Source organism: Ruditapes philippinarum, unplaced genomic scaffold (genome assembly GCF_026571515.1).
Source record: "Ruditapes philippinarum isolate M1 unplaced genomic scaffold, ASM2657151v2 ctg4160_1_1_1_1, whole genome shotgun sequence".
In the NCBI taxonomy this organism is placed as follows: Eukaryota; Metazoa; Mollusca; class Bivalvia; order Venerida; family Veneridae; genus Ruditapes; species Ruditapes philippinarum.
In genome coordinates, this window is record NW_026858849.1 from 63,911 (window position 1) to 90,024 (window position 26,114).

Genomic DNA, 26,114 nt, shown 5'->3' on the forward strand with positions numbered 1-26,114 from the left:
AATTTGTTTATTTGTTTTTTCGAAATTTAAAACATAATTGAGAAATCGAACTACGTTTTACAATATTTTCTCCAGATAGAAATCGAAATAATACAGAAGGTCCATCGAAAATGTTTTTCTAGAAACCAGTTCAAACTTAACTGATTGTCTATGGATAGTAAATTCATTGCAACGAAATTGTCTTTTGTTTGCATCATGCAATTTAACAAAGCAAGTTAGTTTTCCTGCTAGATCTCTTGCACCGTTTATATACAATTTGAAAAAGTATAAGACTTTCCCAATTCTTCATAAAACTTACTTAGTGCTTATATACTAATAAAATATGCTGTTTTTTTCTCCAATAAAATCATATCCCAAACTACCAGTCAACCTGCTCTGCAGAATTGCGTATTTAACTAAGATACATACTTTGATCGTGTGCTTTTGAGACAATATAATAACACATGCAATTATTTTTATGGCAGTACTTTCCTTACTTTCTTCCACCAACATTGTCGTCTGATGCAATGGTTGTGTGTTCGACAGGGAAACCTTGTCATTTTGATACGTATTTTACTTCTGGAGATCAGTTCGGATATGCCGGAAGATGGTTAACTTTAAATACTCTCTTTATAAATGTTTATAACATATAACCTTCTTTTTGTAATAAAAAATTACAATCACAAAAGTGTTGAAAAAGTAATATAAGAACCATAACAAAACAACATAGAAAGAAACTATGACTTTATAAAGTTTACTTTAATTTCATTTTCCTCAAAATACTTAAACGAAGGTTTTTGCTTTTAAAGATGATTCAACACTTGTAATTATTTTGTGAAAACTCTGGCTTGATCATGAATATGTATTATTCATTTTAAACTAACTGCTTGTTTTTGTTAAATAGGAGAGTACAGCAATTTAACTGCATTGACTTTGGAGACCTTTTACAATTAGATATTGACCACAGCCGAATAACAAATAATGAATCAGATTCCAAAGAATTTTATAAACGCTGTATTTTGATTATGGTAATTAATAATTCAAAATAATGCTTTTGAATAAATAGTAGAATAAAAAATGGGGACTTTTTTAATAAAACTTTTTGTACTTTATATCATATTTCAGTCCTATTTTGACGGTAACAAGCCGCAATCTAGCCAACATTGTACATATCTTTGATACTAAAAGGATAAGCTCAGAGTGTAATGCTGATGTGTCTTATTTGACACCGTCAAAAGCCGGCGAACATATGTTGTGTCTCCAAGTATCTTTACCAGGGTAACAATATATTAGCAATTATGACATAGAGGATATTTGTTTGTTTTGCATGTAAGATTGAGTTATATTTCACTGAGTGAAAACCAGATGCAATATTTGATGGCAGTAGTGGCGTAGCCTCGAGTGAAATTAGAATAGCTGGTGTTCACGAATGAAATTTATTTCAATCTTATATGTAAAACAAATAAATTTTCTTTTTATTTCATGATATTTAAGTGATTTTAAGCATTTTTTTCTGATTTTGCCGGGTAACGTCACACATTCTCTTTTATGATGTCATAACATCATGACGTCACATCATCAAATTTGAAATATGGTTTTGTTAAATTTCTCTAATTTTGTTACATTTTTAAAATGATGTATGATAGCATCGGCATTCTTTTCCTGAAAAACCAAAATTTACGTATGATAGCATTTATTTTTGCCTGTTTTTACATTTAGTTATGATGCTCTTTTTATCCGCATTCAGATATAGTCCGTCTAAAGTGAAAATTATATTTTCTTAATTTCATTAGTGGTTTATCAGAATTTATTACATGCTTTTCAATGGTTTATAGAAATATATCAGTGATATAAAACTGGAAATTGCACTGTTTGAAACAGTGAAATTACCACTTTGATAATTTCACTATTTTGAATTTAAGCCCCTTACGTTCTTTCAGTGAAATACCAGCGTGCACAGTACTGGGTACCAACTTAATGACGTGACGTCGTAAATGACGTCACGTTTTATTATTATTTGGCGCGCTTTTCTTTCAGTATTAGGTTTAATGTCTTTTCAAAACGTTTTTTTTTGCATAAAATAAAAAGAAAATTTGTTTAGTTTAGTGAAAGATCGAAATATATTTCACCTTGTGAACACCCAAAAGTTCATATTACACTCGTGGCTGTGCCACTCGTGAACTATAACTTTTGGAGCTCCCTCGGTGAAATATATTCCGATCTTACACTGAACTAAACAAATATCCCCTATATAAACATCTGACATATTACAATAAAACTTGGAAAGCATGAAATAAAAATAGTTTATATTAACACACGCGTATTTATACTTTATCTTACACCTATAATTCTTTGTCTGAAGAAGTTAAAAATTTTAATATTAGATTTAGCTACATGCTTATCAATAATAAAAATAAATATCTTTGCGATTTTTTATTGTAAAGCTACATTTAAGTGTTTTTTTACCAAAGTTTGTTTACTCAAAAGCAATATTCTTATGTATTCACATTATCAGGAAGAAGGGTGAAGAAATATGCTACAACATTAAAGTTTTATCCGACGTAAGGAAAGAAGGTAAACATGTCATTTTGTTTACTATATTTTCCTCTTTGATATTACTTAACTTAACACATAATACTTTAAACTTTAAATCATCTTCAAACGTTTTATCAATTTTAAGCTCTACTTTTCAGAGAGCCTATTGTCATGACCAACATGGCCTCATTAGCAAACTTGGTTAACTTTTGGTTGATGGAAATTACCTTAAATAAAAATCTTTTAACTTTGACTCTAAGATGTGTTTTGACTATGATAAGTGCAACTTGTTACACATATTTTCGGGTTAAACATTAAGGTCAATGTCACTAAAAGCAAAACTTATGAATTTGACTTTGAACTTTAAAACTTCAGACTTATATATGCCCTTGATTGTACCATACAATACTTGCCATAACATTGTAGCTCAAACGGTAAAAAGTCTATGCTTATTAACCGGTGTTGAGAAAAAAATAACTGCACAGCCATCTCCTTGGACAGCTTATTTTTAAATTTGGATATACATTTATTCGTAGCAGAAATAGTATTGTATAACAGCTGGATAATGATACCTCATTCTCAGTTCTGAAGTTATTAAAATCCTTGGGGATATTTTTATCCAATATTTTTTATTGTTTTTCTTTTCATAGTGCTCACATATGTTGGTGCTACGGGGCTTCATAGACTAATGCAATGAAACGAGAACTGCATATCATCTATTTGATAATGTTTTCATTCTTGTAATGATTATCATTAAGAGTGCTTGATAATTATATATATTCATTTCACGCAGTATTATCACCTTGTCTTGGACAATCATGTGCCAACGATGGGACGTGCATAGCTGATTTCAGATCAACTCCTCCTAAAACGTTTTGTTATTGCGCTGTAGGTTTCTCAGGGCCCGAGTGTCGTACAGGTATAGATTGATAGAAATAATTAGTTATTTTTTCTTTAATGTCTTTGCTTCACACATATAAAAAAACTGTTATATATTTATTATTATTTAAAGAGTTTCGTGTTTCTCTTTATTTCTTGGCATGTTGTTCTAAAATAGAACAAATATAATACTTTTATTTGGTATATAAGATGTTAATGCCTTGTAATGAATATTATTTCCCATTATCCATGTACTTAGGTTTTTTTGTGTCTTGTTAATCATATTGATATGAAAGGTAATACCTATAAAAGCAATGTTTGAAATTTGTGAGAAAACCTAACGCCCCTCCTTTTTCCATGAAACGTTAAGATTGTTAGATTTTTAAATATAAAGTTTTGAATGTAACTAATGAAAATGGTGGTGAAAGAAAAAAGTCTCAGTATACTGTATATTAAAGTAATAAAATGATAATTATTACGCAAGTGTTTAGTAAACATACGTGTCATGAAGATTTATAAATATGATTTATTAAACAACGAGAATGGCAAGGGTAAAATATCCAAATGCCGTGACGTTAAATACATTACAATAGGTAAAAAACAGTAACTGTTGGTACTTTTCTTTTACAACAAATTTAAATCAACATGTTATTGTGCATTCTTTAAATGAAGTAAACTATATAAATAACATCTTCTGTATGGCGCCATCCCAACACATTTCTACATTCTTCTTGTGTTAAAACTGTGCCAAAATTTGTGATTTAGATTTTCTATTATTTTATACAATAGGTAATGCATATTTCAAGAATTACTTCATGATAATATTGTAGCTGAAGTTGCAAGTAGCACAGATAAAATGTGTTTTTCCTGCACAGACCTTGTAGATCTATCATTCTGTGACGCTGTAGAGCACTGTCAGAGTAACGAAGTAAGCCATTTCATATGAAACTCATTTTTAAAACTGACATACAGGTTTAAAAGTCGCATACTTGATTAAAACAAAAATATTTAACAAGTGAAGCTGTACCTAAATTTCTGGTTTAATTTAACACGATCTAACAAAGTCAATGAAAAACCATATTGAATATGCACTGACATGTTGGTAAGTTGTGAAATTATTTTTAATATTGAGAATGTCTATTGATTCTAATTGAATATAGTATAAACGCTTGGTGTTGAAAAACAAATACTGCGGTGCCCTTTTTCAGTTGGGAGCAAACATTCATCTATTTTCTATCTCTTTAGTTGATATGAAGGGCTCATGAACCGTAAAATACAACGTTCGAACAATTAAACAGTCTATGTCTGTCTCTATTCAAAGTAGTATGGCATATCATTAAGAGTACCGTCACGATTGCAAGGACTTTCATCCCATCACTAATTTTAGTTTCCAAGTTCAAATGGGCACTGGAAATTGGTTTTCAGCATTTATTGATGTGCGACCTAAACGCACGAAAATTTCCGTGCGATTTTCTGTTTTATTTTTGTTCCTATTTATGAAATAAGTAGTTTTGTTTATTTTCTTCAGATATGTTTTGTTGAAAAGTATACCTTAGCTAATGGTCATAAACATTACAAATCTGGGTGTAAAGATAGACAGGTATAAACATGTAATATTATCTCCTTAATCGGATTTAATGATATAATAGTGAAATCTGTACGTATGTAATTGTTTTAATTTCATATTTGTGTCAGTAAACTATGTAGCTTGTTTATGTGAAGTCGTTTATAAAAAACGTCGTTACTCTTCTTTACAATTACACACACGACAGAAGATAGACATACTCACATAACTTGGGATGATTATATTGATCAGAAACTGATTCAATTACAATTATTTTAAAATTTTATCGTGATTATGATTTATTACTCAGACTTGCCTGTGTAATCAATAAAAATACAATTACTTTAAGACAGTAATTGATTGATAATGTATAACTGTAACATAAAAGTTAAAAAGTATTCTGTGACATAAAGACTTTGAATTGTTAAATCTGATAGCAATCAATGTTAATGAAATTTTAATAATAATTACTGACTGAGTTTAAACTGAAATTGATAAATTACAATTCCTGTAATCAGATTTGAGCAAGGTAATCAATTACATGATCCGTACAGTGTAATCATGCAATTGATTTGAAATTCGATGATTGCGATGCACGATTATCCCAGGTCTGCATACTAACAACCTCTCTACTAGTAATAAAGCACATCTATTTGCTCAACATTTAGACATGTTACAATCAATCGATTAATGGAACATCAAGCTGTCTTCAGTGCTGTGAGAACAGTTTTTGTAATTCAGAAGGATGTGGTGGAACAGGTAATATTTTTGATGATAAAAGTATATTCGAATCATTAATGTATTAATGTTCTTGAAATGCTACATAAAGTTTCATTTTTAATTGATCTTCGAACATTATGGTTCTTCTATACATGTTTGTACCGGAAATAGAACAAAGTAAACCCATGTGTGATGAAATATGTGATATTATATATACACATCAAGTTGTATTCTCAGAAACCATATGATATGAAAAAAACATGATCGTTAAAGCGATCTAAAATTTAAGTTATTGTAAAACCACAAAATTTGTTTTATTGTAAAACCACAAAATTTGTTTTATTGCAAAACCACAAAGAACAACATAAGGAGCAGAAGGGTAAAGAAATAAATAGAATTAATAAAAAAATTCAAAGAACTTACTTTTTATGCGGTGGACTATTTTTGAATAGACAAACTGGTTCAGTGTTCTTCATGTAGTTGGATAATAAGGGAAGTAATCATGTACTTTTAAGGGAAGCAAAAGTTGATTTTACACCTATGGTAACATCTAAGCCCTTTTGTCACAGTAACTGTAAATATGTACCTATTGTTTTCATTGTTAATTGTTTCAACTATTTACTTATTTAATCCTTTTAATTTATTGGCGACGCCGGTGAGCGGCGTCGTCCTTTATGGAATGCTTTTTATTTTGGCCTATGGAAGGAGCTGTTATTATTAGCAGTTAATTTCATGTTGTGTTAATTATATTTATTTTGATTCGTAAAAATCAAGTAAACAAATATGTTGTTATATTTGTATTTAATAACTTTATATAAAAAGCATGTGCATTGTGATATTATTTTCACGAAATTGCAGGCTCTGATTAACAGCTTGTCCCTTTGTTTTATTGACAATACTAAAACCCGGATTTCGAATACCGTTGTGGTCTACATTGATGCTCATTCATTTATATATTTTCAAAACTTTCCTACAAGAAGAAAGTTCACCTGCAAATGAGTATTAGGATATGTAATGGACTGTTGTAAACGATTATCCTATTGATTTTATCCATATTACGTTTATCTGTTGAACAGAATGGTTGTTTTTACAAAGTGTACCAGTATCCGGATGTTGACAGCTATCCGATTTTCTGCAATTACTGCTGTCACATGGCCATCTACTTTTTTATGAATACTTTACCATTAATTTGCATGGCATAATTAAAATGAGCCTGCAACATTTCTTAATTTTGATGTTTAGGGTGTTCTTTTGGGTTTCATGTTTTCTTTATTTCAAGGGGAAGTAACTCATGTTTACTAAATTATTTGTTCTTTTCTGTCTATCTTAGGTATTACTTACAATTTTTGTTTTTATAAAATTTACCAGTTGTAAGGTCATCAAAAGCATAGAGGCCCTGATGAGTGAATATTGATATATATATATACTTTTACTGGCTTTATATACCCAATATTTCATATTTATTTAATAGAAACTTGGAATTATTAATGTTATGTGCATACATTTATATCTTAGTATATTGGTATGATGAGACTTATAATATTTCTGAATTTAAAGAGTTGCAGTTATGTCATTATTATTAAAGGGATGAGACTTTCATTTAAAGTTATAAATGATAATACATGTATTGATTGAAAATGTCCAGAAACTTGGATCAATCAATATAATTGATAAAGCCTCAAAAAATCATGTTCTGGATTGTTATTCTAATTTTTTTCTAACATGTGCATAGTTTGAAAAGGACAGCTTCTGCCTTATCTATTTTTAATGGAGGGACACCGGTCTCAATCTCCAGGTCTCCTGAGTCAACCCAACAACAGACTTTTCATAGAGTAGATTGATACTTGTCCTTGAATAAATTTGTACACTAAATTTTATAGTGGGTGATTTGTGCCACATGAAAACCAACAAAGTACAAAAAGTAACCGGGCGCCAGATGAAAACATGAAAATACAATCTACCAGAAAGTGGTTCGTTTGTTGCATTTTCATGTTTTCGCCCGGTGCCCTTGATGTAAAATACAAATCAGCCTTCATAAAATTTCTTATCATAGATATTGTACATGTATAAATAGCACAGTTATATATTTACTTTCAAATTGACCTGTTATAAATAATGGCACAACCAATAACTGTCTTAGCCCTTTTTAGTAAAAATAATTATACAATAATAATTATATAAATTGTTATTTTAATTAAGACTATGAGTATGTAAGGTTTGTTTTTCTTATTTATTAATTAAGAATTAATTATCTGTTAATTTAAAAATCTAAATATCTGTCACGGTTTAGAACTGTTCACTATTTAGGTGAGAAAATGTGTAAGCGGCCAGATAGCTCAATCGCTACAGCCGCAGTACATTATTCTGTGGGTCACAGGTTTGAGTTCTGGTCAAGCTGAAAGTTTTTCTCATCCTGTTACTGCAAATAACCATTAGTTTAATTAACTATGCTCTGTAAACATCAGAAATTCAAGTACATGAATCAATATAGTGGGGAAAAAGGTTTAGATTTAGAACTGTTTCATTATTAAAGAGAAAATGTGTAGCCGGCCGGATAGCTCAGTTGGTCTTCTGAAAGTCATGGGTTCGAGTCATGGTCAGGCAGTTTCAGTCAGGGTTTAGAAGTGGTTTTTCAACTGACACATGTTTGATTCATTTAATAGATTGCATTTAATTTGAAATGGACAAAGGCAGTATTGCGTGATACTTTTAAATCTACAAGAAGCATTTGGTACAGTTGATCACACTATACTGCACATGAAGAAGTTCTTTTTTCTTCTTCTTCATGGAACTTCAAGCATCTGCCATATGTAATGACATTCTTGCATGGTTCAAGTCTTATCTCTGATAGCAATTGGTGAATGTGGCTGGTACTCCTTCTCTCTGAATACCTATGGTGTCCCCCTGATGTTCATTTTAGGTCCTCTTTTATGTCTCATATATGTCAATGACATGTCTGCAACCCTTAGCAATAAGCTTTTATTATATGCACAGGCACAAGTATCAGACCTGGGAAGAAAAAATATTACCAGATTGATAAAAAAACCTGTGTTTATCTTAAAAGTGTCATAAACCAAAAAAAAAAATGTAAATGATGACCCCCTTTAAAAATATACTTAAAGTTAATAGTATATTTTTAAAGGGGGTCATTATTTACATTTTCTTTTTTGGTTTTTGACACTTTTAAGATGAACACAGATTTTTTTTAATCTGGTCATATTTTTTCTTCCCAGGTGTGATACTTGTGCCTGTCATTATATGATGATGACTCAGGTATCCTTGTATCTGGTAAAGTAAATCATAAGATTGGTTTATTTACTATAAATTGTCTTTGCATCTTGGCAAGACAGAGTCTATTCTTTTTGGTTTAAGTTTCAACATAAACTGGGCCAAGTCTCCAGGTCACATGGAAGATGGTACTGCTATAAAGTACACATCTTTTGTTAAGTATTTAGGTGCAAACCTGGATCAAATTCTTTTGGCGTCGCCCTTTGATGCTTTGCATCAATGCTTTTCTTGTGTACTTTTGTAATACCTTAGGGTCAAGGAAAATAATGGCAAAAACATAACTATTCAAGTACATAACACGCCGATCAAATGCATTAAAATTGAAAATAAGTGAAGCGACTCTATTAAATAAATTGTATTTAAAAGTACAATTTTTTTAATATTTTTGAAATTATATATAATTCTTTCAGGTCAATTTTTTATTCATAATGTTAATTATATATTAAAAATACATAATATCTTACTTAAAACCAAGAATGGACGCCACCATAATGGCTTTGTCAATTGTGTATTGTAATCTTAGTGAAAGAATAAACCTTCTTCTTCTTCTCCTTTTTGTTCATAAGACACACAGGTGAGCACGTAATGAAAACAGAAGAAACGGTTCTGTAATGACTAGTCAGACAAAAAGTATCTAGTTTGTCTGTTTGACTTTTTAAAAATCTATACCATTAAATGACAGTATATCTAACGAATATTTTCTATTAAAAAAAGCTTTTCCACCCCGACAATCGCGTGGTCCATTGTGTCTGGATTGTGCCCATGTAAGCGATCCGATAGATTGTGACCAAGTGGCATTTTGTTCTTCGGACGAGGTAATCAACTTAGATTAACGAATCTACCATTTTAAAAATATTTTAAACTGTAAACCTACATTTTCTCGTGCATTTCAAACAGGCTAGCAAGTACTTACTTAAATCAATAATGGCTATCATCAATGTCCTCAATGTCTGGCACTTTATTCATTTTGGTCTGAAGTTATAAATTTGCCTATGTCAGGATCACACTTTGACAGTTTCATTTCCGTTTATAATTTCAAAATTCAATAACATTTGTTATAGTTTATGCCTGTACGTTGTAACATCTACAATATCCCGTCATGTAATTTATAGAGCTTTGTTAAAAGAGTTACGTGACTTCTGAAAATTCCTGGTGATGAATCCAGTATTTTTATGTGTTTTAAAGAATACTGACAAATTAAAATGATACTTTTTCATTTGTAGTCGTGTAGGGTGGAAAAAGTAAAATGGGGCGATGCATATCTGTATCATTTAGGATGTGAAAGTACACTTGTAAGTATTTTAACAAACAATATTACTTAACATCTTCTTTACATCTACGAAATTATGTTATTAATGTTTTTTATGTGTTACATATTATTGGGCATTATATAGTTTTGTTTAAGTCAGTTATGAAACAAGAGTCAAGAAGGATTAACAATATGCCATATTGCAACTTATCATGTAGGTCCATTAAGAAAAATATACAATAAATAAATAAATAAATCATAAACATCTTGCTCGGTAATAAAACACAATGACCGTTTCAGATAAGAAATATGCAAATATATATCTTTTAAAAGTTTCAGTTTTCTTTGATTACAGCAATGTTCGTTTGAAATAAGCAGAAGAGCTGTTGATATACGATCAATAGAGACAAGATCTGCAGCAGTATGTCATGCTTGTTGCGACGGCGACTTTTGCAACCGAAACTGCTCAAATCATCTTCCGGACAACCAAGGAATAATCGTTGGATAGACACCGGCTGTCATAGTCTATTTATTTGTAACCATATGATACAAATATTGTAAAATACTTAAAACTCATAATCAGACAATAAAACAGTATTTGTTTTAAAGTTATACAATATAAACTTTGTTTTCTCGTTTAAGGTACAAAAATGTTATACCAGGGTTCACAAATAATATGTATATTACATTAAGTGTTCCATAATCAAGCCCGTTTGAAGATATATGCAGATTAAGTTTTAATTCAAAATTCTACCATTTGAAAATTGCTGTTTAATCTGGTGCTAGGGGGCGTGGGTAATAGCTCACACCTACTGCCATGCATGAATAGACTCAAACAATTCGAGCCTCTAACATTATGTCTTTATTCTATTTATAAGATATTTGTAATTTGCTTATTTTGATAGTATGATGTTTGCAATCTAGTTTGTCAAAACATGAAGATATTATTTCTTTTATAGTTCGATCATTTGATTTAATCTTCATAATGTTAGAATTGAAAGAATAAGAAAGTTCACCAGTTGGCGTATGTTTAATAAATTCCTCAGTTGGCGTAAGTTTAATAAATTTACACTTTAAAAAAGGACTTAGAGTTAGACAAAAGGAACTATCAAATGGATCTTATGATACATGGAACAAAATGTCGATGAGTGATAATTGAATTTGTATTAAAATCTTATGTATTCCTTTATATTATTATATTAGTGTCAAATAAAATAAAAGGTTACTGCTATAGGTTTTTGAAAGAGATATTTTCATGATACCCATTTTTATAAATACTCTGTAAAAAGCAACAAAACCCCAGAAACCAACAACAAAAAAACTCTTCAAACTATATGTTCTAAAACACTAATAGTGAATGGCTGACAGACACATGCTCTAGTTCGACAAAGTGTGTCGACGTACTAACATGCAAGCTTACCGGCTAGCTTGTTATAGTTGATATTTGTTAACCAGTTAATGACTAGAATTTATTATGTGGTTTTATTTGCTATAATAATTCAATATTTCAAATTGCTTAATTTACGGTATTTACATGTATTTGGTGTAAATATATTTTGCAGCTTATACACCTCGTTTATCAGTGCCAAGTCCTTATTAATTTGAGTAATATCTCATTAATACAAAAACTTTACTTTTTATTCTGAAATAATTTATTGAACCATATTTATAAGAATAAACGTGTGTCCTCTTCACATTACGCTCTTAACAACTTCCAGTAAATGAATTGCACTCTTCGTGAACTTTTTTTGCATTTGCATGCTAATGCAACGTTTTATTAAAATTAAACAATAACCAATTTTAAATCTGTTTTCACAAAAGGAAATTAATAGTTGCTTAAACTACACAATGACACATTAATGGTCATACCGCTCCAAAGACTTTTTAATATTATTAAATCTGAAGAAACATAAGACAAATTCATAAAATTGGTAAATCATAAGAATACAAGTTTATTTCCTTTTGGTAACCGATCAACGTTTTGAATAGGACTGAGTTGACAATTTCTGAATTTACTCGATAAAATCTATCACAAACCTGTGTAAATATATGTTTTTTCAAAACAAAACAAAAAATGATAGTAAGCTGTACAAAATGGAGAATCAACTTCATTTGTATTGTGAAATAAAGGTATATTAATGATCATGAAATTAAATGTTTTTTCAGGAGTTTTGTTAGGTCGATCTTTTCGAGATTCGAGATATTGATAAAAGAAATGATGTCATTATCGTTAACACCCGCAAATTTTAACATTTTTGTTGAATTTGATCACTGTTTAATTTCGCAAAAAAAGAATTCTGGTAATTGATTTACGGATTTGATTCTTGGATAAATCATCGCTTTTGGTAAAACCGACATGCAGAAATAAAACATTATTCTCTTGATATTAAATGATCATCAAGGGATTGAATTTAGCTTAAAATGTACTAAAAAACCCACAAAACCCCCAAATTTGATGCCATGAATCAAATTTCGGCATTATTGAATTTTTATACGTCTTTAGAAGAAAAGTTATACATTTATCTTAATTTTTATGATGACAGAACATAATGGTGCACCTACACCTTCAACTACACCTATTCTGGAGAACGTTAGAGATGTTGAACTTTTCATGGTTTCTCGTAAGCAAAATTACTGAAATTGAGTTTGCGAACAAACATAACTATAGTTGCTTCTGTTAGCCACAATGGATCAAGCTTTTATTTTATATAAGAGCGGGACACTTAAATTTAATGCATTATTTTTTAAATTTTATCCTAAGCATTTTCCAATATCAACTGTTGGTCAATAATCATTAAAACAATCAATCTTTTGAAATATATTTTCCATTCCACTTAACTTAACAATGAAAAAAACCATAGAGTCACTTACTATAGGAACTGATGCATAACCGTTAATTTCATTTGGTTTATACTTCTCCACGGTGGATGTATAACAAATGCACATAAACATTATCCTCCGGGAAACATGATTAATCGTCCAACGTTGGAACGAGTCGCTTGGGTTAATGCCTATTTATTTGATAAACTGGAAAGCATAACTTTCATTCGTATAAAACTTTGACCCTACTTGGACAGTGGTTGTTTTGATAAAATGTCAGATTTACAAAATGCTGAACAGGTAACATTCATTTTAGTATAGAGGCAGCTTAATAAATATTTTAATCAAATATGCACATTTAAGCTTGAAATGGTTGTATTTAATGTATTCATTTTAATTTTTCAAATAATAATATCATTCATTTTAATTTTTCAAATAATAATATCATTCGTTTATTAACAATTCCCATTAATTACTTTTTGTTATTGTGCCAAGTGGGAAAGCACAGAAATGAACCACTGTTTGAAATAACGGGACTTTTTCGACATTATCATATATCATAAACAATCAGCCTTAATTAATACTACGAAATCACCATTAAATTAACAAAAGTCACAACAAAATAGTAAATATGTTTAAGAAATCTGACTGTCAGCTTTATAAATTTTATGAAATAATTAACAAAAATAGATGTCAAGCTGCAACCCGATAATTTCCTGTAGTCCAGCAACTACCCCCACTATCTATGAATTGAGGCTTATATTAGATAGAAAGATAAGCTGCTGGTATGGATTTACAACGAAGTTCCAACTATTTTATCTATACAAAGCTTATTCGTTTTAACTATACCTCTTGAATTTTAATACATATGACATGTTACCAATTTTCTGATAGCTAGGCTTTCACAATATATGGAAGATTATCAGTACCCAGAGTCAAATGTAATTTCACAAATTTGAACATGTCAAGTCAACATCCATTAATCGAGGCTTCTATTGGGAATATTTACTTTTGGCCAATTATTATTTTCTATCCATGAAGCTAGTTGTCAATTAGATACACGAAATTATCCTCTTTGTTTGAACCAAGGCTTCAGTTACATAGAATAACCTGGTCCCTGTGAATTTTTCTGCAGATTGGGTAATTTTTGGTGGTGGTGGTTTTGTAGTTTTTACTCCAGATAACGACAGTAAGCGATACTAAGTTATCAAGAGTACATTTGAGCCACCGCATCTTTCCTGGGCAGGCTGTCAGGCAGTTTACCAGTACTAGTTGCCTTCACTTTCGCAAGAACAGATTATTTATCAAGAGCAAGACCAAAATGCCGATACTTATTTTAATAGATTTAGCCGAAAATTAGACGCTTTTTTACATAAATATTTCACAATTCAATTAATACGTACACTAGAACACATAACGTATTCTTATTAAACAAAGTTTTTATTAATTCAAAACGCTTAAACGTTTTTTTCATAAAAGACATAACAAATTATATCTTGTTTATAACATAAAACAACTTACTGGGCCTCTCGCTTGCATATCTTAACTTGTACCAATGGTAAGAGAAAGAAAAATATCTTTGTAACCATGCTGCAAAATATTCAACATTTCGTAGTCTTGCTTTTGTTATATTAAATAGCAGTTCACGTACGGCAATTTTTTTTGTTTTGGTGTTTCAAAGAACTTGAGAGAAATAAAAACAAACTCAAATATACTTTGCAGATGGATATTTTCTGGTTAAATAAGTATGGCGAGACATTGTACTATATAGGTAACATGTCAGAGTTTATTATGTATATTTTCTTTTTATCCAACAAATATTTGCTGAGGGTCTGTTTGTTTTGTCGTACAATTCCGGTTGCAAAAGTCATCATGACAGCAGCTGCGGCATACAGGTATAGACCTCGTCTCAAACTGTACATCAGATGCCCTTCTATTAGATTCAAGGGAACAATGCTGTAAAACAGAGCGAAAAATAAAATTGTTAACAATGTTAATTTTATTGTAAATGTATTTTCAAATATGTTTTAATGAATGTTCTGTTTTTAATGTCCCGTTAGGACTACGACACAACAAGGGAAATACAAATACGATGGTGAAAAGTCGAAATAACGCAGTTATGTGTGTGTCGCGATGACCGGACACTGTAGTTTTTACTGAAATCACATTGCTCTGATATTTACTCAATTACTATTTTACATAATTATGTTAACTTCAGTCTAATGACTAGTTTAGATTAGTTCATAGACTTATAAATTTTCAATATATATATGCTTATATAACATATAATAATGATGTACTTCAATGGCGTACCCATGAAGAATGGTTTAAAGACATTATTCGTATTGTTACACTTCTTGTAGAACAAATAAAGGGCATAGTTATGTTATCTGTTTAAAGTTGTTACCGGCAATATACTTACAGTCGTACTTGCACATCCGAGGTGGTACAAGAAGGTATCGCCCCATTCTAATTTTTCAATGCTGCATAGCTATAAAAGAAAGAAAAGAACTATCATGTCTTAAATCAAACATGGTAAAAAAAATTTTTTATAATTAATGAATCAAAAGAAAACAACACATGATATAATATTTTTTGAACACATAATTCAAACTTATTTATGTTTTATTAAGGATATTGTTTTAGGAATAGATTATAGATTGTTAAATGTTTGAAACTGTTTCATCGTCAATCTAAATAAAATTTACCACAACCACAACTTATAAAGATTGACTTTCTTAATGCTGACTGGCCACAATTTGGTATTGGAAATGTTTTAGGATAGAATATGATCTGACTAAAATATTAAAAGACTGCCCCATTCTTTTATAAAATGGAAGTTACAGATGAATTCCGATGGACATTATCAGAAAATTTCTTTGACCCAGTAAGCTGCGAAACAAAGTTTGAAAGAAATATGGACAAAATGTAAACTTATTTCGACTTTCACATATTCAGTCCCTTTATACCCTTGAATGGGCATAATGTACATTATGCCTTAGACACATTTCATTTGAATTCTTTAGAAAGGGCAAATATGAATTTTATTATGTTGAAAAATGGTTTAAGATAATGCTAGATGCTTGTTACCTGAAAAAATAAGCGATAAATGTGAAATAAATTGTAGTAAAGGTAACAAAATGTAAACAATGTAAGTATTTTGACTTCCACACAAAATACTATTTCACTAAATTTATTACTATAAGCAACACATGAAAAAAGATGGTTCAGATAATTGGCCAATGAGAAACCTTTTGGATACTATAAAAGTACACCAAAACAAAAAACTTTTGAGTAATGAAAATAAAAGCATTTCTGAGGCATAATGGGCCTTTAATGATTAAAAAGTACACATTACCTGGTCAGAATGACAAAATGCTATTTGATCACAATCAGCCGGATCTCTTACTCGAGCGCAGTCCAGACATAGTGGGCCCCGAGACTGACGAGGCGGCAACGCTTTACATAAATATATAAACTACATAAATATATAAACTATCTTGTGTTTTTCTTCAATTTTATTTTTGAATTTCAAATTACCGCACTAGTTGTAACAATGAAAGTATAGTTTTTAGTCAACGAAAATGTTACCAAATCAAAAACATTTGTTCAATTATTGTTGATATCATTATCAAAATAAAGTTTATCTTTAAGCTCACAATATTCATCATTTTTCCTTTGGGGGCATAATTGGCCTTTAAGCCGATATAAAAGGAGAGGAAATTGTTAAAAATATTAAAAACATGCAACAGACGTTAAACTATAAACAACAATAAGAATATTTTATCTTGTTACCTACACCGATTCTTTGCGCTACAAGCGACATTCAATTCCTTCTGATTGTATCATTCGCATATAACATATCAAAGTCCAGTTAAACTACAAATAATTACTGTTAGAGAAATATAACATACTTGTCGGAGCAAACACTTGCGTTTCTGTTCAATAAGTATTTTCATCCGAAATATATTTACCTGCAGCACCACATCCTTGTGAGTTACAAAAACTGCTCTGGCAGCACTGAAGACAGCTAGTTGTTCCATTGGTCGATTGTTGATTACATATCTAAAACAATGAAATAATGTATTGAGGCATTACATGTCTAAGACGCCGGTCAATCCTGTAGAAAAAAATACATACTGCATGATTTTCATACAACAAACAAAATAAATAACAATAACAAATAATTAAAACATTTTACCATGTATACCGTACATGCTTCATCACATTTAACTTAAATAGTTTTAAATTATCACAAACGTTGTTTAAGTTGAAAAGTGTTGTGTTCAAACAATTCAATCACGAGTTATGTAAAGCATGACTTTTTATTGCATGGCAAATCTAAAATAAAATGTCTGTTCCTTTCTGTTCATATGTAAATAACCTAATTAATGATACCATTATAGTTTAATATTATTTCACTTATATTCTGTACTTTTATAAAATTAATTTATTTTAGTATATAATAACTTAATTGACTTTAGACGAACATAAGCTCGTGTTTGATTACATTAAGAGTTAATATTAAGACCACACCTATGTACAGTTGATCGTTTTGTTCAATTTATTCAATATATCAATTTCACACAATAAACAGAGAAACACTAACAAAGCACTTTCATACCTGTTTATCTTTGCATCCAGACGTGTAGTGTATTTTATTATTATCCAAGGTATTGCTCTCGACAAAACATACCTGCAATTTATTAGATGCTATTTCAATAGTTAAATTTAGTGTTTCATGCATATACTAGTAAGCATATTTGAATACGAAATGTGTTTTATGCAAACGCGGATTCTCCTCTTTATTAATTTGGCCATTATAGCTAAGATCACTACATGCTTTTAAAATTGAATGCAGCCGTGTTTCATGTTTCAGTTATGCTCGATACCTATCCTAGTCGTCGGACAGTTAATCTTGTATAACTAAAATAAACTTAAATAACAATTTTGAGATTTCTACTTTGTTTTGTTCTTGGTTTAAACATTTTTATTTTTATCACGTTACACAAACACAAAATTTATACAAAATCGGGATAAAGTGGATTGAACTGTTAGCTCAAAGCTTATCGTAATTCTCTGTTTTGTTGTCGTTCGCCGGAGGGCAGATTTCATGTTATCATAAGCGTTTTATTTGCCTGTTGAGGCCTCGCATGGTGATAAACGAGCTTAACGATACAAATATATTTTACGAATTGATTTCATCCTCGTTTCAAGTCCTTTCTTGCTTTATTCAATACATGTTTACAAATTTTTTTTATCTTGGTGCAATGGGTTATTTTTCACAAATTCAATGAAAGTTTTATCACTTATTTTATGATTTCAGTAGCGACTTTAAGTGAAAAGCGATACAATCGTGTATTTGCATATCTTTTCGAAAATCTCTCGTACAATTTACATATAATAGATTTATTTTGTGTTATGCTACAATGTTAAGTAATTATGTATATATTACAACATCTTGTAAAAATCAAAAGAAAAAATGTGATTTTGTATCTATTATCAATTTATTGATACATCGGCTTTCTGAGCTCATCATTTTCTACGACGTTTATATCTTTTGCTTTATAATGAGTGGCGGGTTTTTACGAAGTCATATAAAATCGAAAATAATACCTGGTTGCTGTGACAGCGTTCAATAGAGTCGCAGAATGATGGGTCAACGAGGTCCTTACACGAAAAACATGTAATATCTGTGCTATTTTTCACTTTGTCTAAAAAGATAAAACATCAACAAAAGACTTAGTATATAAGAATATGAATAAAATTAATGTAATGGATGTCAGTAAATATGGGATATATGCAACGAACAATAATTTTATCATTTATGAATAAAAAATAAAAACTCTAACAATTGTAATTATCGTCAAGTGACTAATAATGAGTTTTTGAAATAGATCATAAAAAATGAATGGATAAATGTAGACAATTTTGCTTCAAAACCATGTAAACAAGGTACTTGTATACCTTCAAAGGAGATCGGGTTGAAAAATAAATACACGCTTTGTCATACAGAAAGTATACAAATCATGTCAACTCAATTAAAATACATTTCTTATTTTGTATTATAAATCTATATCGCTCGGATTTATTTAAAACCTTTAGGATACAGAAGCTCCTTTACCTGTTTGACAATTATCACCCACATAATTGTCTTGACAAACGCACTTATAGTTATCTTGATCTGTGCGGAAACAATGCCCATTGTTCAGACATGGGGAGCTTGAACAGGGATCTGTGTTAACAAGAACACAATGAAAACATATGAATAATGTAATGGTATAATGGTATAACGGCAGTAATACGACTCGGGGATTTCAACACTTGGGAATTTATGTTTTAATAAAACAATTTATGTGTTTTTACACATACCGTGGATTATCAAATATCGATGAATATATATTTTAGCTAAAAAAAACACAATGGCATTAGTGACATGTTGCGCATCCATAAGTACATGGTGAGTGTTTTGTTACAAATAAATAGGATATAACGTACGTAAACAACGCGAATTATTATAAACATCTTTCGTAATTAATCGGTTACGTTCATAATAAGAGTGGGGCAGCAAATTTATATTTTGGGAAGCTAATATATTTTTATCCTCATAATTCTTTATCAATTATTGGCCATCCCCACTATAACAGTCTTTTGTTTTAAATGTAGCTAGTTCTGCCGAACTTGACAATGGAATAATCAGCATAATGTCTATTTAACAATTATATCAATACTGACGACGAAATACTGTTTACGAGTGAGCAGAATAAATGATACATAAAAAGCAGTAAAACAGTAAGTCGTCCATAAAGTGCCATTATATATATATAAAATGCAAAGAAGCTGCTCTAAAATTAAATATATTTTCTAATGACCCAATTAACACCACTGAAGCATCAAACATATAAAATAAATAAAAAGTATACTAGTAGATCAAATAAATATTTACCTTGTTTGTCATTAGCATACACTAGAACTGTGTAACATAGTTGCTGGTATTCTAATGGACTGAAAATAGTACGGCAATATTAGGTAAAATAAATTGGCAATGATGAAATGATTATCAAAAAATAAAAGACCATTTAATCCTTTGAAATCATCGCCAAAATTACATGCAATTAAGCAACTTAGCTCTAAAAGTCATTTAAACACTATATTGCCAATGGAAATACATAATTTGCTTCGTTTTATGAACTACAATTAAAAGTGTTTCACGTCTCAGTGTTGTACAAATGAATCTAGAAAATTAAAATTCATACGCTGACTGGAAGCAAATTTCTTTTTTTCCGACGCTATCAAATATGACTGAGGTTTCCGTTACACAACTTGGTCCTCGTGGATGGGCGGGGAATACATTGACTTCAGCTGATGGCGAGATTACATCTTCACTGCAATGCATAATTTACTGCACCTTTATAACATCGCTTTTCATTAGATAATTATAATTTTTATATAGTCTTAAGTTAATAAATTGTTTTGAAATACGTATTTCCTAGTAATTCTGCCAATTATAATTTTTTATAAAGATGTCGGGCAGTTACATAACCACTTATAAACGATTGTTTGCAATATAAACATTGCCTACTTTGGGCTATATAATCTAATTGAGCCGTGTCACGACAAAACCAACGTAATGCGTTTGCGACCAGCATGGATCCAGACCAGCCAGCGCATCCGCGCAGTCTGATCACGATCCATGCTGTTCGCTATCAGTTTCTCTACTTGTGATAGGGTTGGTAAGCAAACAGCATGGATCCTGATCAGACTGCGCGGATTTACTGTCAGAAAAAAACCCTCATAATATATACATGTAAATGAAAACCAGATGGCGGAAATATATTGTCTAGGAAATAAATTGTATATATAAAGAAATAAAATTTACGAGCTTAGAGGACCCCCCACTGAGTTTAAAAAGCCAAAAATGATCATGTGATCAACTTAAAATGGGAAAAATGCAAAGATAGCGACAATAAAGTTAAATTGAAAATCGAGCTTTGCACGAGTTTAATTTCGGTTTGAGTAAAAAGCGTTGAAACATTTTTCATTTTTGGTACTTTTTTTCACAATATTTTAGATCTACATCATATAGTACACAAGCCTCGGAAAAAATATTTGCAGTTCCTATAAGTCTAAACAACTTAAGCAGAATTGAAGCATTTATTTAATTACAATTATCAGTTTCGTGTGCATTACTATGACAAGACTGTCTTAAAACAAAATAACATAATTTTTATTGTCGCCAGCCAGTGTATCAAGACAGACAGAAATATCGTAAAAAGATAGGTTACTATTTTACCGACCATGAATTATGTTCGGTAAACAGACAAATGAATATCGTCATTAAACACTTCAATTTTAGCTAGTTAAAAAAGTATATTGTAGTGTTAATTTATAAAACATATGATTGATTACCAGCAAGGGGAAGCAGCTTTTGCAGCCAAATCTATGTCATTTTCGTCATTATCTCTGTCATCAATGCCACATCTTCCATTAACAAAGCCAGTTCGAGGCCCAATATTCGCTGCATTGCAAGAGGTCCTTAATAAAAATGAATATCAAACAGAATTTTTCATCTTCATATTTTAAGTAAACTATGTTACTATGTTTGTTATACATATAAAAAGAGAACATTTTCTTTTTGCTAAGTTCATTATATAAAATGTTAAAAATTTTATTTTATTACATTATTTTCTTATTGTATATATTTTAGTCAAGTTTAACACACGAACCATTATCATTCACCTTGTACAATTGTAAAGGATGTTGTTTTGATAAAAGCTATGTTTTATAGTATATGTGTCTTACCTGTTTGATGCAATAGATGTGTACAATAAAATTTGACATCTCTCCCAAGTAGTACATATTATTTCGCTGTGATCTTTCATTGTTGGTTCAAGAAATTTTATTTGTGCCTGCAAAAGAAAATACCGGGATGTATGCCCTGCCTAGGACTATTCCCGCTTTGCATTGAACTTTTAATTGAAGTAAAAATGTACTACACTGCGTTCTGCATTCGTGTATTGACAGAAGTGTTAAGTTATTGTATGGAGGATTTCATGGGTAAGGTGTTTCGCCTGGACTTTACCGAAACCATTATTAAAAATATGGTACTATAAATAGAAGCACGCATACCGAACAAGTGTCATTGTTACAAAACAGGTCCGTCACAATAGCTTAGTCTCATGATGGTGAAAACTAATGTTAGAATTCCTTTATTCCAAATGTCTTAATTGTGTAGACAATACAATGTCAACAATTTCCATTTAAACAAAAATATTCCAGCGCTCTTTGATTCTCTTTTAATATTTCTGTCTGTCGAAACAGTGTTGATAATGTTCTTGGTAAAAGCGGACGAGAAAGAACCAAAAACAGATGTACCGAAATTAACAACAACAACAAAATGTAAACACACATAAAGTTACTTACATTTTCTTGACGTGTTGAATCTGTCGTAGTAGGACATCATATGATTGAATATAGAAAAATATAAATATGTCAATGTAGAAAATTGATAAACTTGAAATTTACATCTTTTATCGATAATTCTTTGTACAATTGATATCAGACTAAAAAACTCAATTAATGAATTTAAGATTTGCTTCGTAATTAAAAGATATTTTATTGTTTTATACATAGGTATATAATATGTGGACACATAACGGTATTTACAGTGTCATATACGTGTTTACCAAAAAAAAAAAAAGAATTTTCAGGGTCATGTATATGCTTCTTCAAATATACTTTTCTTCATTGGGATATATACACGTTCAAGTAAATAGTATTTTTTCTTAACAGGGTCATATGCATGTTTATTTAAAAGGTAAATACTTATATTGCTTAAGCGTTATTGTTGCCAGTGACATCTCATTTGACAAGAGGATTTAAAATTTTATTGTATGTTTAAGTATGTTTGTATGTAAAACCACGAGGGAAATGGTGTGTGTCCTACAAATGTAATTTTAAAGTAACACAGGGTTCCCTCTGGGTCAAAATTAGTTTGCGCCACCAAATTCGCCAATCAGAAAAAGTTGGAGCCAATGGCTCCAAAGTTGGAGCCAATAATTCTGCAAGGGAGACCATGGAGACATGCCTATCTTTGCTAAGATATGCTAGCAGTTATATATCATTATGATTACAATACAAACACATATTTATAATATTTCATTTTATTACAGCTGCACATGTTTATTATTTAAAATATAGACATATTATTATGTGGTTTTCAAATTCCATTTAAATAAATACACATGACATCATAAATGTAATCAAAAACATCGTGTTAAGTTAGTCATGGGAGGTCCTGTTTTCCACCGTTTTGCCAGTATAGCAGTTCTTCTCAAGGCTGGAATGAGCCAAGATCTTTCCCAGCTTGTGTCCTACAAATGTAATTTTAAAGTAACTAAACATATACTTAACATGACTGAAATATTTAATGATATTCTTATAAACTGTTAAAGTGATACTCACAATTGGTAACAATACTGATATTGTAGCAAACACTCGATGTTGATGATCTGAAATAGTAATGTTAATTCAAGATATACACTACAGATCAGAATTATCAATGAGTTTATTAATAAAAATAGTACTCGTTTATTTTGTCATTATTATTAAGTCATTCTTTAAATATTTGAAATGAAACATTTAAAATTAATTTAAAATTCCGAGAAAAGTAAAATTCAAATTTAAAGAGAAATATTTAGTTTTAAATAAATAGAATTTTGTGGGAAGGCCTTTACTTCCTAATTAACCATGATGACAGTACAGGTATCATATGCGGAAATACTATAGAATAATATATTACAATTGTTGATAAATTGATCCACTATCATATATATGCAAATAATGAATTGTTCTAAAACAAAATATAATAATTCATCATAAAAATGTTCACACTTGTCCTAGAACAAAAAACCCTTGTTCATCATATTGATATATATATCTTATATAATTATACTTAATCAGTTATATTGTATCAACATCTTTGTTTCCAAACATATCTCATAATAATATCAAATTGATACCTTTTTTTATATCAGCATTGTAGATCAACCCACTTAAAACAATATGAATAAATGGGGCTTACGTATAAGTCGCGACAACACAGACATGCTGGGACTCTGTACTGTTAAGTTGTCCACTGATTGAAACATCTGTTGTATAAACAGAATCAATTCCTGGAAGGACTGATGATTTTTTCGCTTGTCCTACAGTGGTGATGCTTCGCAATTGTCTGGATGTTTCTATGTCAATGGTTGGTACAGAACTATATATTCAGGAACAACAATAATAACACTGAGTTGTACTTTTCTTCTTCAGTCATCGAATACAATTATTTAAGTCATAATCAACCAACACATTAGATAGAGAAAAAGAATAAACGGATAAACTTACGTCAAGGGAGTTCAATAAATCGGATGCAAGGAGAATGAAAGTAAGAGGATTATCTCATTTAGTAATTATGTGTTATGAATCGAAGTGGGTACCGAAAGGAATTGTCATGTAATACATCGCAGGATATTTAAGATAGGTGTGTCCAGCTAGTCAAATTTAATATAACTAAATGGAATCTTGAAACAACAAACAAAATGTATGTGACCAAATGTAAACTATAAAATGTCTGGTTGAATTTATAGATAATTTACATATTAGAACTACTTCTTAGCTATGAAACTTTACGAAAATAAAAGGTACGTGTGTATGATAATATTTACCTTAATTTACCAGTGACGTAAACACGCAAAGAACACTGTGATATCAAGCCGCTTTCTGAGTGACAAATAAGTCTACTTCCATCTTTGACTGTAGGTGAAATTATCCCTACCTATTTATAACAGAAACATGAAAAATATTTATTATTTATAATTGAAATCTGATTAGGAAAAAACAAAAGCATAGCTATTGATAAGAATGTGTTTCTGTGAAAGCACCCAATTTAATTTTGGTTAAGATCACTTGACTTACTAAGGTGTTACTGTATAAATAAATTCTAATTATTTCCTAATAAGATCTACTTCATTTAAAAAAACATTTGTTTATCATTTTGTCACAAAATCACGCAGGGCCTCTAAAATCTAACTTTTTTTGTTATAAGGCGTAAGTGTACACAATGACAAGCAGCATTTTTTCGGCCATTCGTTTTGATATAGGATGTTCCTGAAAAGGATATAGTCATTGACTCCGTGTTTCATGTAATTAGTTTCATCAAAATCATTTCTATCAAAATATGATGCAAATGACAATTTTTAAGGCAAAGTTGCAAATGTTTCAGGCTTAGTTTAATTTATTCAGTTATTTGACAAAGGTGCTTAATGCAAAGAACAGCCCACGTCTCTAACACCGACATAAGAATGACATAATCATTTAGCATGTAACATTGGTCTTTCATTTAGAATTATGAAACATTTAAGCATGTTTTCATAACTGTGGTTTAAAATTTCAAAATAACATTTGTCGGTTTAACATGAAGCGGCGAATGGTTCTTAAGACACTATAGTTTGTATCTTTATCGAGGAAATTTTGGGGCTCAAAATACGGAATTCGGGGAGGAATCTGACTTACTGAAGCCTATGCAAAGCATTCCTTATTCAAATACATATCACACACATTACATATCCTTAGGGTGTTAAATATTTAAGTATGAATACAACAAAACATGTATTAATTTAGTCAAAAACCTTTTACAATTCACTGTAATTTCTGGTTAATCCCATAGTTTTACCTAAATGTTTTGATTTTTACTCTAAATATATGTTAATGTTCTGATACTCACAAAAACCGAGGTTATGTCACACTTTGCTGGAGAAAAGAAATCAACATCAGGTTTACACTATACTAAGGGTTTATCTTATGTCATTGAATAAAAACTTAACATGTCTTTACGTCTTTAAACGAACAATCAGCATCGACATCATGTTCATATTTGGAAAGAAAAGAAAATAAAGAAATAGAGAACTACCATACTATTGATAGAGAATGTATAATATATATAAAAATATAAGATATCTTTTGCAGACTCTTGCGCGAAAATATTTCGAAATATTCATTAATAAATATGATTTGGAAGATGACATCCTAAAAAAT

At 30.3% G+C, this 26,114-nt stretch overlaps 2 protein-coding genes across 2 annotated transcripts in view; one reads left to right on the plus strand and one right to left on the minus strand.

Moving 5' to 3' along the window:
• The window catches only part of LOC132754484 (uncharacterized), a 41,499-nt gene extending 30,061 nt beyond the window's left edge, over nt 1–11,438 (plus strand). The window contains exons 43-52 of the mRNA XM_060745121.1: nt 465–589; nt 1,105–1,257; nt 2,495–2,553; nt 3,308–3,433; nt 4,224–4,321; nt 4,922–4,993; nt 5,626–5,716; nt 9,680–9,780; nt 10,189–10,257; nt 10,570–11,438. Of these exons, the coding sequence (XP_060601104.1) occupies nt 465–589; nt 1,105–1,257; nt 2,495–2,553; nt 3,308–3,433; nt 4,224–4,321; nt 4,922–4,993; nt 5,626–5,716; nt 9,680–9,780; nt 10,189–10,257; nt 10,570–10,722 (1,047 nt within the window). The 3' untranslated portion in view covers nt 10,723–11,438. The remainder of the gene's footprint in view (nt 1–464; nt 590–1,104; nt 1,258–2,494; nt 2,554–3,307; nt 3,434–4,223; nt 4,322–4,921; nt 4,994–5,625; nt 5,717–9,679; nt 9,781–10,188; nt 10,258–10,569) is intronic.
• A 3,308-nt stretch (nt 11,439–14,746) lies between these two features.
• The window catches only part of LOC132754483 (neurogenic locus notch homolog protein 2-like), a 51,414-nt gene continuing 40,046 nt past the window's right edge, over nt 14,747–26,114 (minus strand). Inside the window, exons 19-34 of the mRNA XM_060745120.1 lie at nt 25,804–25,829; nt 24,746–24,855; nt 24,118–24,297; nt 23,499–23,545; nt 22,458–22,477; nt 21,837–21,943; nt 21,444–21,569; nt 20,291–20,419; nt 19,981–20,039; nt 19,159–19,269; nt 18,651–18,748; nt 17,659–17,730; nt 17,009–17,099; nt 16,393–16,493; nt 15,457–15,525; nt 14,747–14,990 (exon numbers count right to left, since the gene is read on the minus strand). Of these exons, the coding sequence (XP_060601103.1) occupies nt 14,841–14,990; nt 15,457–15,525; nt 16,393–16,493; nt 17,009–17,099; nt 17,659–17,730; nt 18,651–18,748; nt 19,159–19,269; nt 19,981–20,039; nt 20,291–20,419; nt 21,444–21,569; nt 21,837–21,943; nt 22,458–22,477; nt 23,499–23,545; nt 24,118–24,297; nt 24,746–24,855; nt 25,804–25,829 (1,496 nt within the window). The 3' untranslated portion in view covers nt 14,747–14,840. The remainder of the gene's footprint in view (nt 14,991–15,456; nt 15,526–16,392; nt 16,494–17,008; nt 17,100–17,658; nt 17,731–18,650; nt 18,749–19,158; nt 19,270–19,980; nt 20,040–20,290; nt 20,420–21,443; nt 21,570–21,836; nt 21,944–22,457; nt 22,478–23,498; nt 23,546–24,117; nt 24,298–24,745; nt 24,856–25,803; nt 25,830–26,114) is intronic.